Raw genomic sequence first — 18,384 nt, 5'->3', positions numbered from 1 at the left:
CTGCTCCATGCCAGGGCTGGGCCAGGGGAGCCCACAGCCATGCTAAATACTTGGGTGCCCTGCCTCGTTACAGGGGTGCTTCTAATTGAGACCCAATTAACTCCAAACCTATTAAGTGCTTCCTGAGCCAGGTGAGGAGCAAGGATGAAGCCAGCTCCTAGCCCCTCTAGAGGTGTCAATAAGGGCAGAATTTGCCTCCTGCTGAGCCAGCTACAACTTAAATACCTTTTGCACTTCGAAGTTTATTAAAGAAAACTCTTAGCTTCAGGTGTGTGAGCACTTCCTTTAACACTTTCATTTTCCTGTTTAACCATTTCCTCCTCTCCCTAATCACTCAATGATCTATCTGCTGAAAGATAGCTCTGAAAGTTTTTTTTTGTTTTTTTTAATAATCACATTGTCCACCATAAGGCCTGTAACTTTCCATGCCCAATTAATACAGACAGCAACGAGATTTCCCGATGCCTCGCTGATGTGCCGTTGGCCCTTTATTCCTGTTATTGAGAATTTACCACTAGTCCCTATTAATTCCTATGTGACAGTCAGCCAAGAGAAGGTCAATTTTTTTCCCCTCATGCACAAAATCATTCTTCCAAACTTACCCTCCCTGCATCGCTCTCTCTGAGTCATTTTCATCCTCAGGGGTTTCAATTTTTTTTTTTAAAGTTGACATTTTGCCTTAAACCTGATTGCTCTTCCAAACAGTAATCATCAAATCAGGTGGGCTTTGCTTTTGTTTTTAAATCTTAATCTAATAAATTTTATTAACTCCACTCTCTCTGCAAAAACATGGTTAATTTTATACTGGATCCCTTTAAACTTCTTTCTTTCTGAATCAGTTAAAAAAGTACTGCAGGAAAATCAGCATTCTGCTTGGTAATTGCTTGGGAGGAAAAAAAAAAATCATTTTGGTTCTCAAGAGCTGCATTCACTCGAGAAATTAAATACTTTTGGACTGATTGCTTCCCTCCTACAGCCCTTGGCATGACTCACTACAACCCATTACTCGGTGCCCCCAGTTCTGTACTCACAAAGTGATTTTGTTTTCACCTCCACTTCTTTTTTATTTTTATTTTTTACACTCCACTTTTCCCCCTTCCACCACCTCACGATTCTACGGGATTTGAGCCCTTTCTGCTGTTGTGTTAAGTAACGTGCCCGAGCTGGGCTGCAGGCGGGCTGCTCTTTGTGCCTTCCCTGGAGGAAGACCCAGAGCTTTTCGGGGGCTGGAGGAGGCACGGGGAGGTGGGTGCCCACCTGTAGGTCCTGGGGGGCCCTGTAGGTCACCCACAGGCCTTCAGGGCACCCGCTCTCCCCCCCAGGCTCCACGTGCTGCTAACTCAGCTCTGCCACCGACCCCGCTCGAGTTCAGCTTTCACTTCACGTGCTGGGCAGTGGTGAGCGAGTGCCCAGCTCGGCACACGGGGCATCACGCTGCCTCCTTTTCTCAGCGGTGGAAATTCTCTGATGAGAAGGAAGAAGGGGGAAAAGCACGAAGTGAAAGCCATTAGCTCACGACGTGCTGAAAAAAGCACAGCGCGAGGCCGAGCTAACGCAGGGAGAACCTTGAAAGCCTGGGTGACTACCGGCAAACGGTAGCAAGGCTCTGCAAAGGCTTTAATGTTCAGAGAGGTGAGACATTTCATACATATTCTGCATTTCATAATTAGGTATGACAATACGCTGCGGGCAAGGAGAAGTTTGGAGATTGCTGGATTCCACTCTGGCTCCTTCCCCCAGTGACAACGTTTGTTCCCAAACTCGGAGGAGTTTTGACATGAAGTTTTGTGCCCATGAGCTCTGTCCCAAAGGGACCATGTGTCACTACAGCGAGGAGTTCTCCAGAGCCCTACCGATTTCACGGAAATCAGGGAGACTCCTTACAGCTGGCAACATTTGACTAACAATCAGTGTCCGGGGACAGATCCTGCCCCACCGCACAAAGGACAGGGGAGAGGGTGGCAGCAGCTTGGCTGTTACCTGCAGCAGGAGCAGAAGTGCCTCCCTGAATAGCGACACGGGAAGCAGCAGCCTCCTCTGAAACCTGCACCTGGAACACCTCTGCCACTGCTCTGCTGATTAAAAATAAGTAAGCAAACACAGCGTAGAGTGTTTCTGCAGGTCTTTCAGACAGCAAAGCATCCACGTCTCACTTCAAGGTTACACAGACATAACATTTTTCTGAAAACCGTATTTAACCTCTTTTATTTTTCTTGCAAAATACACTTTAGAAACACAATGCATCGTCAGGAAGCTACATTTAATTGCAGCAGTGCGACAGGACACGCCTGGATTCCGTTCCATTTGGGCGAATGGAGTGAGAGGGAGGAGGCCAGGATCCCCAAGATCCCTCCCATATTTGCCTGATAAATTGAAACGCTCGTCAGTCGGTTTGGCAGGTCACCCTGACCCCCGGCTGAGGCACTCAAGCAGGTTTTGCAGCAAATGAGTGGAAGGTCCCGGCTTATGTTGGAATCTGCTGGTTGCCAGGTTTCCTCTGTTTTTTCTTCCTCTTCTTGACCTTGGATACACCAGTGTCCATCCCACTGGAATATTCAGATCGCAAGATCTCAGCAAGGCGATGTTTGCCGTGGGTCTTCTTGAGAAGGTCAGACCTGGGCAGGGGGAAGAGAACAGGCATTAGATTTCCTCCTCTCTGAACCGCTGCTAGGTGGGTTACTTATTTTACAGCTGCGGAAAGTGACATTTGCGCATTAGCAGGAGAACAGCTTCCTTTTCTTGAGGCTTGATTTGAAATTCTGTCTCATGCAAAATTAGATATTGTTGTGACAGGTTTTCGCAAAGGTGGCAAAATATCATGCCGTTTTTAAAAGCAAGCCTTTGTTCTGTACAAATGCTCTTGCAGAGGTGGTGGGGAGAATGAGGAAAGGTTGTGCGCTGAAGGCTGATGAATTAGGTGACACAGCAGTTTGAAAATTATAATAATAATAGAAAAAAAGCCTAAGAGCCCTAAGACATTGAACAATGGAAACGTTTTATAAACAGAGCTTAAATCCAGACCTTGAAAACACAAAAACCCCAAACAAGCGATCAACAAAAAAATATTTCACGAGCGTAAAACCAGCAGACTCGTTTCTTGCACTGTCCTGCAGACATCCCATGCACCTTGCAGCCCCTCTCCAGAGACCAGGACCAGCTTTTGCAAAGCTGCATTCTGCCCAGCCACGGAACTCCAACATGGATCTCCCTGCAGCCCGAAACTGCCAGCTATAAATACAAAAACCCACTCAGCAGTTTTCCACCCCAGGTTTTGCCACTGTCCTGCTCTGTGACCTTGGGCAAATCTCGTCCTTGTTGCTGCTGTCACCCTCTCTTAACTGCTTGACCTGCAGTCTCCTGAGCGCAGGACCCGTTGTTCCCTACAATGTCCCTGTAGCCCTGGGAGCATCCACAGCTACTGGTGTCTGCACGCCCCACTCACCAGTTTATTGCAAACACCAGTAACAGACATCAAGATTTTCCACAGACGTGACCAGAAATCTATCTGACCCTCTGAATACAATGAAGGAGTCCACCAGAAGCCCCATATCCATTCCAGCATGCAGTTCTGGTAATTTATGGGCCTCGGGAGTCCTAAAGGTTGCAGCCTCACAGCACAGCCTTTCACGGCTCCTTCAGGTGCCCAGGACCATGCTGGGGACCACAGAAGAAAGCACTCTTGGCTGCAGCAACAGATGAAGTCATTCCTTAGGCCAAATGTGCAAAGAAGGAAGGGAAGCAAACTCTTGGCTCCCTGGCATATTTGCTTGCCCCCTTTCCCATAGTTTGCTTTCCATCCCCGTGTAGGTCTCACAGCTGCAGTGGGTTTGGAAGGAAGGCTCAGAAGGATGGGAAGAATGGTGTAATGATCACCTCTGTACGATGGTTTCCCTGGAAGATTAAGCCTTCAAGACAAGCAGAAGAAAACTCTGCTTCCTTTGGTGTGGTCTCCATTCCCTCACTAATTTAGGATCCAGGCTCTTTGTGGTGTAGATCTTCAGCAGTATTCTCTGCTCAGTCCCCTCCATCACTCGGCCAAGTTTCTATTTGACACTTTCCTTGTGTCTCCAAGCATTTACTACAGTAATTCGAGGGTTACCAAGCAACAGATCAGTTTATTAACAACAGGGAAAGGACCCGTAATCCACCCGTAGCTGCCAGGCTGAGCTTGGGCTCAGCAGGGAGGTTGTCCGATGCTTTATTATCAATCAGGTGAAATCATTGCCCAATTAGTAAATCAATACCCCCTGGCGTGGTGATCGGCTGTACGTGGGAAAAGAAGGATGGAGGGAAAGGAGAGGTTTCTCCCTCTAACAAGGGCCACAAAAATCAATGGAGCTGTGCTGCGAAACCTGTGCTGATCACAGCTGTCGAGGCCCTGCTTAACCACGAGGTGCAAGAGCCACAGGCAACAGCGACAGCCTGTAGTGACAGCACGCCAGGTCAGGATCCCTGCCCAGATTCTTCTTGCTGTGCTGCTGTAAAGCTGTAAATTCCCCTCTTTGCTCAACTGGGGAGAGTCTCTAGGGCCCTGCCAGAGGAACCAAGCTAACGATGACAAGGGAAGGCGCCCTGGGGTTATGAGACAAAGCCCAGGAGAGCTGAGACCTCGCTACTCACACTGTGAGCATCCTTGGGCAAAGTGTTTAACCTCTTTGTCCTCCGTGTCCATCCTCCCACCTCCTGACCCCCGATGACTGTATTTCCCTGCTGCCCAAGGCTGCTGCGATGCTAATTGAGGAGAGCTGAGTGGCAATACCAGGTACCGTGGCAAAAACCTTCAGAGGAAGGCTGTAAACATAAGACATCTGCAGCCTAGACAGAACCCATGTTCCCATCAGTGGATAAACACCCGGATTGTCAGCATCTCGTTCTGTGATCTCATGTCTAGGTATCACGCTGCATTGAGCCCTAATGAGAACACATCATGTTGATACCGGGCAGAGAAATCCACAGCCCTTTAAATCCCTCCTTCCAAACACAACAGGCGGCGGTTTGGTGGGGAACTACAAAACACTGCAGCGAAGGGGAACTCGCGGGGAAAAAAAAAAAAGATTCATTAATGATTGACCATCCCGATGTGCTACAGCGCCAAGGCTTCAGCGGGGCCTCAAGGAGAAAGGAAATGTTCAAATGGAGGAGAAAATGGCCAGTTTTATTGGCCAGGGGAAAACGAGACAGGAATAGAGGAATCATAACTCAGAAAATGAAACAGCCCCACTGCACGTCAGGAGGAAGCTGACCCCGAACACAAGTTATTTCACTTCTCTGTGTTACTGGCCAGCACACTGGGCATTTGGAGCTGTCACATACTGGATGCCAGGCAGAGGTACCAATGAATACTCTTTTACACTAGGTATGGGGTACCTGCGCTCCCATAAAAGCCAGGCAGAATTGATAAGCAGTCAGAGGAGCTGACTGAGATGATTTATCGAGTGGGGGACACATCAGCCCTTCATTCGCAAGGCCAATGCTTAGCCCTAGACCCAACTGCTGCTTCGGACTTTCTGCCCCAGGTACAGGATGACAGCAGGTCACCCCAAGGCCTCTCGGATCACCTCATCACCTAGGTAAGAAAGGTGAACTGTACAGTGACAGAGGGAAGGCAGAGCACCCAGCAATTGCTCGGTATGGTCTGAGGAAGCTCCCCTCCTCCTCATGGAGGCACAGGAAGGAAGGAAAGACCCAAGCTTACAGCTGCCTGCGCACACCTGTAATTAAGTCACAACCTCAGAAAAGCTGGTACCGAGAGCCTCAGCACAGAGACACGGAACAAGGAAACAGAGGAACTGTCCTCAGATGACTTTGTTATATCCTCAAAGACTGGGAAAGACCAGCCCAGAGCCAAACTTTCAAAGACGTAAAACCTCTGCCCTTCTCAAAAAAGAAAAGGAATGATTTTATTCACTCTTCCAAGCACAACCAGAAACTCGTCAATTTTGCTAAATACAGCACTGGAAGATGAAAAGGCAGGAGAGAAGCCTCTTGAACAAATAAGGGAGAGAAAAAGTGTCCAGCAAAGGAAAGGAATAACATTGTTTTTCCCTGTTTTATCTGCTTCAGCTTCCTTCTCCCTCCCTCTGCAGAGCCACTCCCAGAGCACCGCTCCCCGTCCCTCCTCCCACGCAGCGATCAGCAGGGGTGCCGGTGCTGCCCAAACCTTCACCTCACAAGGAAACCCAAATGCTTCTGGACTGGTCTTTACTGATCCCTTAACTCCCAACTCACTGCTTTGCTCAAGAATATCATAAAAATCCAGACAATCTTGGTTTGCATCATAAAAAAGAAAAGTGAATGCAATGCAGATGATGAGAGTGAAATCCCCTCTGTTCTTTCCGTATTTGTCTTCTGCTCTGCCACGTGAAACTAACCCACTGCAGAAGCCCCCAGCTCACACACAACGTGCCTTCAACACACGCAGGCTGTGACTTTCGTGCACTTTGGGTGATCGATGGCTTCGCACCATCCGCTGCACCCCACAATCACTAGCAACAAAATGGTGGAGTAATGATAACACAGCCAAAGAAAAACAAGGCAAGTGAACTAAAATAAGACTAGAGGAAGTTCAACATAGAACCTGTGGAAGCTCCACGGCATGAGCAGATGAGGAAGAAAAGCATCCATGAGCTGTTCTGTTTCTATACAGCATCCCAGTCGTCCCCCAAGCATTACTGATAAGATTGTAAGAACGATCACTATCACCAGCTAATTTTCAGACTGATTTCAGACTGAGTTTTGTTACAGTAGGAAGCCGTGACACTGGGCATGAAGACTCTCTCAGGCGTGCAAGGACCAAGTGACAAAGAAAAGGCATGAGTATCTGAAGCCATTTTTAATTTTCATTCCCAAATTCCAGCATGTGTGTCAATGTAACTGTGAGCTGCCCTCCGAGCTCAAAGCTCCTGCATCCCAGAGGAGTGTACACACACGCGTGGTTTCTCAGATGTCATACGATGGCTCAGAAGATCTCTGCTACTCTTTTTCCCTAAACGGTCAGCACGGTTTTTCCTAAAGACTTCTCCTTGGCTGTTCCTTTGTCTTGAGCTGTGTGAAATGCTGCTGCGATGCAGCGCAGCAAGCGTGATAACCTTTAACCAACGTGCAGCAGCTGCAGCAACCAAAGGTTCTCAAATTGCTCCAGCTGCGGAAGGCAGCAGAAAGTTCTGCTGCACGCTCCCAGAACTCACGGTGTGTCTTTGGAGGAGACTGAGGTAGGTTGCTCCATTTATCAGAAAGCATTTCATCATGGATCTCGCTATCAATCTGCCTGACAGCATCTCCAACAGCTTTGAAATTGTGCCAGCACCAGAGCTGGGTTACCTCTGGGCCAAGGCTGCTGCAACACCTGCTTTGTCTACTTACAGCGTCAGATGAACCATCTGCAGCCAACGCAACCCTATTTGGGCTGGTTTTTCCGTTGCTGTTTTTTGTGGAGTGGAGGCAAGAAATTCATCAGCAATCCTATACTTCACTCGACAAGTCAACAGATGGCCTAGGTACTCTTATCAGCTGATGTAAACACTAGTTGAGAAGAACGAGGATAATTATTTCCCAGTCATATTGAGCATCAAGTGCTATTCCAGTAGTCAGAGCAAAGCATTCATGCCAGGACAAGCTAAACAGTAATGCTCATCGTACACCTCCTGAAGTCAGCTGTATTTCAGCTATACAGAGAGACAAAACCCCACAGCCTCACTTCCACTGTAATACTTTGGTCTTCACCCCATGGAATAAGGATCAAAGCACCACTGGGAGCCTCCCAGGACTCTTGCTCAGGCTCTTTCCCAGCCAAAAGGCCAGAATATATTTCACTTAGGGAAAGCTGCTCATTTCTTGGTGTGTACTAAAGGACACTGAGGTTTTCCAGCTCCATGTGTAAGCTCTATTTGCTCACTGTAAGATGGAGCAAAGGCTCCGTGCTGTAGCCGTGGTAGGATAGAACAGTAACAAAGGGCATTGCTGTGTGCAGATAACAATGATGTGGATTTTACAACTATAAAACTTTAACTTCATAAGAGGACTTTCTGTAACATTGGGATGTGTTAAGCAGGACTCAGCAGTGTCCTTGAACTGCCTTCATGCCGAGTGAGGACAAGCTCTCCTTTCGGAGCAGCCTTACTTCTTTCTCTAATTTCTGGTCTGTTTGCATTCCAGTGCAGGAATCCATGCTCTTACCTGAGCTCCAGCCTGGCTTTCCAGAGCAGGCTGCCCAAAACCAAGTGAAATTCCTATTGGGCAGAATTCCAAAACTGTATTTTGACTAATTAAGTGATATTAGGAAAGCTGTAAACAGCACGCAAAAACTGGCAGGCAAACTACTTCTAATGATTAGACAATTGCTGTGCAGGGAGACCCAGCTGCAGCCTTGGTTCACGAGCCCTGTCAGCAGAAGCATCAGTCTTTTCGAGATTGTCAACGCCAGGAAGTTCAGAAATGTCATCAGGCATGTGGGCTAGGGGGACAAAGTGAAGGGCTACTTGCTTTCACCCAAAGCAGGCTGCTGACCCAGCCACACAGAGGATGAGCCTGGTTTACAAGGTAAATTTCTCAGCGACCCGTCTGATTACTAATGCTGAAGAATGCAACAGTACAATAATCTTGCAGCCAAAGCCTTAAAGGCATAATAATATTCATATTCAGAGCAATGCCGGGTTAATAATGATGTAAATCAAGCCCCTCAAACAGAAGCACCCTGTACACCTTACCTTGATCCTGTATCAGTTAAAGTTTGACTTCACCTCTGAAGGCTGAGGGGCTTTTCACCTTAATTTTTATTCCTATTTTTTGCACATGCTGTAGCAGCAAGGACTATATTTGATACCCCTACGTAAACGCCATCTTTCTGAGCCTTCCTGGCTTCAGAGACATCCTGCAGCAATGAGTTCCACAGGATCCACTGAACTTCAGGATTTCTCTCCTTTGTAACAGCATGAGTTCACAAACAAGGAAAATTAAGTTGTGACTCCCCATTACGGTGAAACCCTTCAGGGACACACACCAGCCTTCCAGAGAGATCAATAAGGAAAAACCAGACCATTAGCACCCCACAGAATCCCATAAAACCCTGCTGATCCACAGTGCGAAAGGCTGAGTAGCACGGGGAGGCTGGGTGGAACAGCAATAGGTTTTTGGCGTCTGCATTGTGAAAGAGTCAAAAGAAATGTCTGTCTGGCGTGCCAGCGACTTCCTGGGCATGCTGCTTCTCTGCAGCAACCCAAAGACAGTTAATCCCTCAGTGGAAGTGGGATCAGCTTCCTTACATCTACCCGGCTGTAAAAGCATGAGCCCAGGCACTTACTAAGCTAACGTAGTGTAATTTAATATCCAGGATCTGGTTGATGTGCCCCTGTTATATAAATATGGCATTTCAACTTTCAAGAAAGTCATGAGCAGAGGATTTTGCCATCTTCTGATCGGGTTTTGCAGTAACTGCTACAGCTGGGGGGGCAGTTGGTTTGCACAAAGAGGTTTAAAAAATCCGTGAAAGTTTTACGTGTGCATTCAGGAGAGGGCTGCGTCCACGTCTCAGGGCTCGTCACCACGCACCTGGCTGCTACATCTTCCTGCCTCACCTTCCCCAGGCAGGCTCTCTGAGGAAGCACTAAGCGCAAAAGGAGACTTCAAAAGAAATGAAAAGTTTTCTTTGTCCTCTTAAGGAAACATTTAATGATCACCTTTACCCCTGCTTTCAACCTGGATGGCCTGCTCTTTATTCTCTGGGCAGGTGCTGAGAGATGAGGCTTTAGTGAGCAGCCTGATTAAAAACAAGTATCAGATGTTTGGAGACAATGTGTAATACGACAACCAACACTCATGGTATCACGTGAGAAATATAATTAAAAAGATTGCTCTGTGACTTTGCTCCTATCATTTCAAGCCTCACATTTTACAATTAAAGGCCATTTGTCTTTTAGTAGCAAGCTAAATTCTGCTCTCTGCCTCGTCATTGTGAAATCACGAGCAATTCTCTGTAAATTAACAGCACTATCTTGAATTTATGCTAGCAGATACTGAATTTGAATCTATATTCACTTTTCTCTAAGCTAGCACATGAATACTACTATATCCTCTCTCTCTTTTTTTTTTTTTTAAGCACACGCAGATGAAATAAATTAGAAACAAGTGTCACAGGCAGGAACAATTGTCACAGAACACAACTTTGGCTATTTCTGCTGGGTCTTAACTTTCCAGATGCTCTCGGATTTGAAACCTGGAGCTTGAGCCGTGACAAACCTGTGCAAAGTCTGCCCACTTTCCCTGAGCTGCGACTCTGTGATCCACGTGCAAATGAGCTTTGAAATCGCTCTCTGGCCATTTGTTCTAACACCTCCACATCCCCCAACCCCACGCGTCCTGTGCATAAACGCCCTACTGTATCTTGAGCTTGTCGGTACTATAATAGGATGAAGACTTGGGGAGGAGGAACGCTGTCTAAAAGAGGTGCATAACAAGGGAAAAAGTAGCTCTAACAGAGTAGCAACATCATAGGAACAGAGAGAGGCATTGTTGCAGGCCAAGTAATCCTGTGACACGCTACTGTCAGTCATAGCTTGACACCCTGCTGGGCCAGCAAGACATCAAAGCTCACCCCATACCATCTTACATGCTCTTTATCGGCTAATCAGGCTATTCTTCCTGAAATAAAGCTCCGTTAAATCCCCCGCTCACAGGGGCATTCCCATCCTGTTGCCCATCTGCTGGTGAGGGTCAGCTGAAGCAGGAGGCAGATCAGTGCTCTGTCCCTGGTGGCTTCGCAGAGCAGGACAATGCTGTCTCCAACTTCTTATTTTAAAGCCCCTTCCCCTTGCCTATTTTTTTTTCCCCTCCCCAAATACATACATGTGCAAGAGATGTCACCAGCCTGGAACAATTACGTGGATTAGTGCTTTAATTGCATGGTTAACATTTGCTAATGGAGTTTGCGGCAACAATTACATGGAAAGAATCACAACTGCTACCAGAACAGAAGAAAGATCTTTCCTTCTTTGAATTATTGCAGTGATTTTACAGGCAAGCCAGAAGTTTGTAGTCTGCCGTTGTGCTATAGAAGATATAATCTCAAAAGGGAGGACTATCTGTCTGGTGGAAGCAACTCCAAGCACCTAGGATCAGAGGTACTGAGCATCTTCAGCTCCATTTCAAGCAGAGGAGAGCATTTGGAGCTCTACTCCTCCAGATTTGTCAGGGAATTTCAGTTTCCTGATGCAGGAAAGGAGCACCCAGGAGACTGGAACAGATGTAAGAAAGAGGGGAGAAGAACTGGTATTTGTCAAGGCCCGGAGGGAAGGAAGAAACTACATTGTGAGATAAAATAACAGCCACGGTACCTCGTTCATAATAGGTAGGAATAGGTAGGATGGTCAAATTCAAATTTGAGGAGTGAAAATATTCATTTCTCTTCTATTTTCTTGATGCTTTTATCGCCCCATGCCATAAACCAACAGCAAGCAATTACGCACACAGCCCTATCTGAGAGCCTTTTTCCCCTCAGCGGGGTTGAGGGTGAAGAGTTGCTGCTGCAGTTGTTCCTGAGACAGGGATCACAGTGCTGTGTAGGTCTGTGCAATTGGGAATGGAAAAACCTGGCAGCTTCTACTGTGGAAGTGCTTGGCCACAAGTCTGCTGTTGAAACTCTACAGCAACCAAGACCTGTGCAAGACAGAGAACCACTCCAATATAGAGGAAGTCTCATGCTTCACTCTGGAACACTGCCTGTGCCCTTTTATATCCTTCAAGGTAGCTCTGAAGTACAAATAAATAAGAATTAGGCTGTTTCTGCTTGTAGGAACTGGTGTGTTTCAAGTACACAGAAATTGGTAAAGGTGCAGTAAAACCCAGGCTAGTGTATGTAGGTGCTTCTCCACGCTTAACAGCTTACTTCAAAAACAGAGCATCTTATCAGAAGTCAAACTACAAAGTGAGCTGCTTGTTTCTTCTTTTTCTTCCTTTTTTTTTTTTTTTTTAAACTGAATTCCCACTCAAATCTTCAACCAAGTTGGTTTAATAAATGTAATTTTTAGGCTCTCTAAAGCCGTTCAGGAAAAAAAAGGAAGAATTAAACAACAGCTCAGAGCACAATGCGAACTAAGCCTTACTCAACATGATTTAGGCTCTCAGGAACAATCACACGGAGCAACTACAAGAACACTGGGGAGCAAAGCGTACCACGGATTGACACGTGGCATCCCTTGGCTTGAGAATGTCAAGCTGGCCTACCTTTTTGGTCTCAGTTTGGTTTTCTTCTTTGAGCCAGTGCTTGGAAGAGCAGTCAGGTTCTGGGGGGCGTCCCTCAGGCCAAAGCTCTTGGCCATATGACCCAGGTGGATAGATTTGATGTGGAAGATATGCTTGAGGTTTCTGGGATAGGCAGCATAGGCACAAACGAAAGACTGCAGTGCTGGGAAAAAAAAAAAAAAAAAGAAACAAAAGTGAATTCTGTTTGCTACTGCATCTTTATATATATACACTTAAAGATTCAGCTGTTCCAGCTGAAAGGACATCGGTCTTGTCCTCTGGGACACCTTCTGGTCAGCAGCTGGTGGATAAGGTTGGCATGTTAAAAACCTGTGAAGGTTGTACACTGTACTGGTACAAGTCCGTAAGGAGAAGAAAGGTGGTGGAGAAGGGTTAGGAACTGAAACAATGCTACATGAAGTTGCTTTAGGTCTGCCTCTTGTAAGGATGCCCCTTCTGCCAGAAAGGGTGATGCTTGCAGCACATCTCACGAGAAGAGTTGCTGACATCAAATGGCAGCAAAAAAGGGGAGAGAGGGAATAGCAGGATACAGGGGTGAAGAGAAGGAAATAGAAGCATGGAAGTGGCATAGGAAGGCTCCTCTGATATTACAATCCCAGTAGTCCATGCATTTTTCACCAGTTACTAGATAGTCCCTTATAAATATCTGAGAGCCAGATGGATTTCCTGACTCATCATCACACTGAGAACAGAGCTCACCTTCTCAGAAGGGAAAAATAATAGAATAGCGTGCAAATTTCCTTTCACATCTTTATATTCCTGTAATGCCCTTCCCTCAGGGCTCATTGCTCTAAAGACAATCATCCACTAATACGAACGCTACCACTGCTCCTCCACGCACCCGTCACGTTAACTACACCCAGGTTGTCCTCCCTGCTACAGGGAATAGGGGGGGACTCTCAGCAAGGAAACCTGACAGCTCAGAAAATGCCTCCCTTCAATCCCCCGACTGCTCCTCTGCTCGCTAAACCTCCCGTGCCCCCCCAGCCCTCACTCCAACCACCACCTTCATCTCTCTCTCCCTCTCAGCTCCTGGCAGCAGCAAGCTCTAAACTCTAACCTCTCCTGCCCTTGCCTGTTGAGCCACCGGACCAGCAAGTTTGCCCACAGCTTATGTCTAATCTCTTGGCAGCAGCAGGAGATTGGAGTTTATGAACAGTAATAAAAATGTCATTTTAGCAGATCAGCTCCTGGAAGGACCCAGGGAATCCATCAAAGCTCTGTTTACTGAGTAAAGCGAACTCCTTTTCCCAATCGATGAGAAGAAAAGATTGAGTTTTTTGCACCTTCTTCCCAATTTCACAACGTTACTCTTTTAGAGGCATCTGAACATCAAGAGACCTGTGTTTTCCCAAAAAGAGAATGCTAAATTCCAAACACCTAGTCTCACTGTCTCAGCCGAAGGCCATCCCTCTGAGGGCTTATAAACCAGCTCAAATGCACTCAGCAACCTCCTCCTGTTGCCTGTTTTTTTTGCATAAAGTTATTGGTCAAATTCACCTGCTATGAAAAGGTGTAACTCTTCAAAAGGAACAATATGAACCTGCTCTCGCTCCAAATCTGGTCCCATCGGAGCTAATATAGCTGTCTTTCTTGCAGCATTTGAAATGTTTGATACTAAAGATCCTGTTATTATGAAGGCTGAGCTCACCTCCCACGGTTCTTCAGATAGCAAAGGCTGCTGGAACTAACTCCCCAGATCAGAGTTAGAGAATCAAAGCGTCAGAGGGCCCCCTTCCCAAAGTCCTGACAGAAAGCTGCCAGATCCAGGCCTGAGTCAGAGCTCGCAAAACCAGGGAGAGCTGCAAGAGACTATTCCAAAACTGAGCTAACAGCCCTGCTGTACCAGCAGGTCGAAACCTCAGCTCCTGTAACTGTCTCAACTCTGAGGAGCTCAGAGCTGCTGACGTTCATCACAGCACTCAGGAAATCTAAATTAAGACCTTTGGGGTGGCATTCTTTTTTTTTTTTTAAATCCTTACTCTCAGGTCTTTAGACCTTTCAGTGCTGCCAGCGCCATGTTTTCCAGCTTTTATGTGCAATTAGAGTGGCCAGATATTAAAAGTTCTTTTTTTAAAAATAAAAATTGAAGTTGCCGTCCTCTATAATTTTGTGATCAAAGACATAGAGCTTTAAGAAAACAACTCAAAAAGACTGGTAACAGTGCTGGTTGGGCCAAAGTTCACATGAAGGGACATCACCTTAAAGCCACAAGGGAAGCTGCTTGAGCTGTTCCAGCTTTTGCACACCAACACGAATCTAATCCACGCTGTCCTGGGGAGATTCAAATCTGCACTGATCTAAGAGTGGATTCAGAGCGATCCACTGCCCACATGCAGCCCCACTTTTCTAGGGGAATTGTGGAAAAACAAAGGAAAAAAAGAAAAACAAAAAACAAAGAGATGCATCTGATGAGGGTTAGATATGTTGATTTGGGGGGGACAAAAGGGTACTGAGGTATGAGACAGGTGCCATAACCTGTTCTCCACGCTGGCAGCCAGCTCTCAGTGCAGGTCCCCCAACACAGCCCCAGACGCACGGCCATATAAGCTGCTGGGGGCTTTCTGCCAGCGTTCAGAGCTTGGGGGAATGGCAAGAAGAATGCACCGAAACGCCCCCCAACACAAGCATCCTGCTGCAGCAGTGGGCTCCTGTAACTCTGCTGTCCCTTTCCACACTAGGGGTGAGGCAAATTGCTCAACTACTGGCCATAAGGTAGTGAAACGCAGAGGACAAACACAGGGTTTCTGTAACCACAATGGCACGAAGGATCAGAAGACACCTGCCTGAGCTCCGCGTGTCACTGCAGCTCCAAAACAAGAGTCCTCGTACGCAAACCTTCAGCTGCGAGGGCCTCTGTTTCCCAAAAGGGGCTCCCCTCTTCGTGAGATTTGTCCTTCAGGCAGCAGGGCTCAGCCACAGCCCTCCTCCTCCTCCCACACTCTCTCACCACTGGTCAGTCAATCAAGTTTGAAGGGCAGCACCTTCCCTGAACTATTTGATTGGAGTTTGAAAAATACAGGGCCGAGAGGCAGAAGGGATGAGTGGGCAGAGAGCCACTCGCCTTCTCAAAGCGGGCTGCAATCAAAACATTGCTTATTAACATTGACTAGGTCAGAAAATGGGGAAAAAGAGAAAAAGAGAGAGAAACAAATGCATCGCTGGCACGGTTTCCAATTGATTGTCTGCCATGAAAGCAAAAGCCAGCTGCCATGTTAATTATTCATGATGCCTGGCGCAGAGGGGAGGAAGAGGGGGTTTATGGAAGCCACTCAGCAGTGGAAAATTTGCATATGTAGATAGTGGAATAGGAGAAAGAGGTGGAGTACTCCTGTACAAGATAAATGGGATGCACAAAGTGGCAAATTTCCTGACAAATGTTCTGTACTTCTTGTTTGCAGCTAAAAAAGTTATTGGTGCTGAAGTCAGCAACAAGTGTGTATGGAGCTCGCGTACAGTGAGCTGCATAAAGAGACCACTGAGGTTTTCTGAGTGTGACCCAAGCCATTCAGTTGTTCCTCCTCCCCGTCACAGTCATTTCAGGTTAGAAGTTCGCATGGGGATGAGGAATCGCAGTGGAGTATCAGGAAGGTCATCCATGCAGGAGCAAGGATTTGACCATATTAGGAAGGTGTTTTAAGATCATGGACTTACAAGAGCACCTAGTAAAAGTAATACACCAGTCAAGTAGCACAACGCACCTGAAAATGGGTGCAAGCAAGCTGCTTAAGTGGCAAGTCTCTAACACTTTCATTGTAGGAGAAAAGTATTTCAAAACTCCAATCAACACTGCAACCTTTGTGGGGTGGTGGTGGTAAGAAACAGTGCAGTGACACGTACACAATATACGACAGCAGGATTTGAGACAGATCAAAGTCACAAAAGAGGTGAAAAAGAGAACAATCAGGACAAGAGACACATGACTAGTGGAAACTTGGAAAAAAGGAAAGGCTCTAGTTGTGTATGTTCTGAGCAAGAGTGGTTCAGCCTCTTGCGTGAAGAGTTTGCTTGTTGTGGACTTGTCTCACTATTTAATGAACCAATTCCAACTAATTGTCAAGGATCTTTGGGGCCTGACTTCCAGCACTAGATTTACAACAGCTATTCAGGTAGAGGCACGCCCAGATCAGCCCCACTGGACAGCAGAATCACACTTTGCAGAGGGGTGCCTACACTGCAGCATCACCTAGGTTCCTCTCAGGAGACTGCTTAGTGTTTATTTTCCTACCACATCCCTGTCAAGTTCTCCATCTTTTCCTCAAATCCACCTTTCTGGCTTTTTCCAACTGAGAAGCAGAAGGGAAAAGCTTTTTGACTGCTCAGTGACAATGGCGGCGTGTCCTGCCTGGCAAGGACAGGGACACAGTCCCAGATTTGTTCCTGGGTACAATTATTATTAAATCCATCCTGTTTTTTTTTTTTTCTTCCTGCCTTCCATTTTGAGTAGTTGTGCGCTCTCTCATTTTTCTCCCATCCCACACAACAACCTCCAGCCTAAGAGCCTGGCCTGTTAAGAGCTGCTCCCAGGACGTCCTGCCTCACAGGCTTCAAATTCATCCCTGGCATGAACTGAAAGCAGCCGGTGGGTGTTGCACCAGGACGTGGTTAGGCAGGTCACCCATAACCCTCCCAGAGTAACACGCCATCTATTTGCTCTTGTGATTGGGTCAGAGTCCTTGGATGTGAATCCTACTGAAAGTCGAGATTAAACCTCATTTGCACTTAATATGGGGATGCAAGAAATTAACATTTAATATCATCACAAAGCCTTCTGGGCCCATCTCAACCCCCCTACGGAGCCTGATGTACCCAAAATGTTTCTTCCAGGCATTTTCCCTGAAGCCCTTCCCCTGAAGAAAACAGATTATAAATGAGCCCTTCTGGAATAAGCTGAAAAGAAACGCACTGACCTTTTTTTGCCCACCGGACGGTCACCTCACTGGAGTGAACATAATTTTCAAATTTTGTCTGCAAGACCGTGGCCCGCTCCCGGACTTCCTGAGGGTCCGTACCGCAGGATTTCTACAAGGGCGGTGGGAGGATTAGAGGAAAGAGAGAATTTGAGTCAGGAATAATGAAGCAGTTTACAATAGATTTAATAACAGTAAAATCACACAGTAACCACCCAGGGGCCAACAAAGGTAATCCTCTCAATATTACTAGAGAAAAAAAAAATTATAGATAAAGACGTTAAAGTCAAAGCAGCCAGTAAGCACTCCATGGTGAGGAGAGCAAATCAGTTTTAATTTTGTGTTTTCTAACATCTATCACGTAGCTTTTTCCCCTCACTTTTTTTTTTTTTTTCTCCTCCTCCTCAGATTCAACAGGCCAGATACCAGTGCTTATTTCCACTGCGGTTATTTGGAATTACTCTCCCCAGGCTCTACACGGACTCTGCTGGGCCCAGGTTCTTTATCAGGAGTCAGGCTGATGTTGTAGGTTCCCCTGCGCAGTTCCCCATAGCGCCTGGCCTCTTCTTGGCATTTGTGGGGCAGAAGATCTGCAGGAGATCTCCACACCCCAGAGAATGGGCCAAAAATTCAGCACCTGTGAACAGAGCCAACTGAAATGAACCTCTCAGTACTGGTGTCTACACAAAGTTTGCTCCCTGTCAGTACATCACAGATAACCGTAACTGCCAGTGGCTCCGCCAGAGTAAGACAAGGCCCATGCACCAAAGACACGACAGAAGAAATTTCCTTGAGCTGAAAAAGCAGTTTTGCATGTGCAAAAGCTTTTCCATGCTCAGACTGTAGGATCCAGTGCAGGAAATGGAAGGCAAATGTTACTGGGAGCAAGCTGTTACTGGGAGGAGAAAAGAGGCTGCCTCTCTAAAGTACCAAGGCAGATAGAGGAAATGTGGACAAGAGAACGAGAGATCTGATGGCAAGTTGATAGCAAAGTGCAAAGCCAAGCATCCATGGATATGCAACTCCCCCAAGAAAGGACCACAGAGCTCAAAAGCCATTCAGACATGAACCAGTGCCAGATCCAAGGCAGCAATTTGTTACTGGTCAGCCCCTCGCCTTCCTGCCCAGGGCTGACTGAAAACAAACATCCACCTCCCACTACCCTGTAACTAGGCCTGTGCCACCACAACAGTCCCGTTGTTCCTCCCCGGGAGATTTG

The 18,384-nt window shown here is 46.8% G+C and overlaps 1 protein-coding gene across 1 annotated transcript in view; it reads right to left on the bottom strand.

Moving 5' to 3' along the window:
* Positions 1-2,189: 2,189 nt before the first annotated feature.
* DDX31 (DEAD-box helicase 31) overlaps positions 2,190-18,384 on the bottom strand; it is a 47,319-nt gene continuing 31,124 nt past the window's right edge. Inside the window, exons 18-20 of the mRNA XM_082775437.1 lie at positions 17,166-17,277; positions 12,217-12,397; positions 2,190-2,615 (exon numbers count right to left, since the gene is read on the bottom strand). Of these exons, the coding sequence (XP_082631563.1) occupies positions 2,465-2,615; positions 12,217-12,397; positions 17,166-17,277 (444 nt within the window). The 3' untranslated portion in view covers positions 2,190-2,464. The remainder of the gene's footprint in view (positions 2,616-12,216; positions 12,398-17,165; positions 17,278-18,384) is intronic.

This window comes from Aythya marila (assembly GCF_965140915.1).
Source record: "Aythya marila genome assembly, chromosome: 19".
In the NCBI taxonomy this organism is placed as follows: domain Eukaryota; kingdom Metazoa; phylum Chordata; class Aves; order Anseriformes; family Anatidae; genus Aythya; species Aythya marila.
This window is presented reverse-complemented; position numbering and strand designations above follow the sequence as displayed.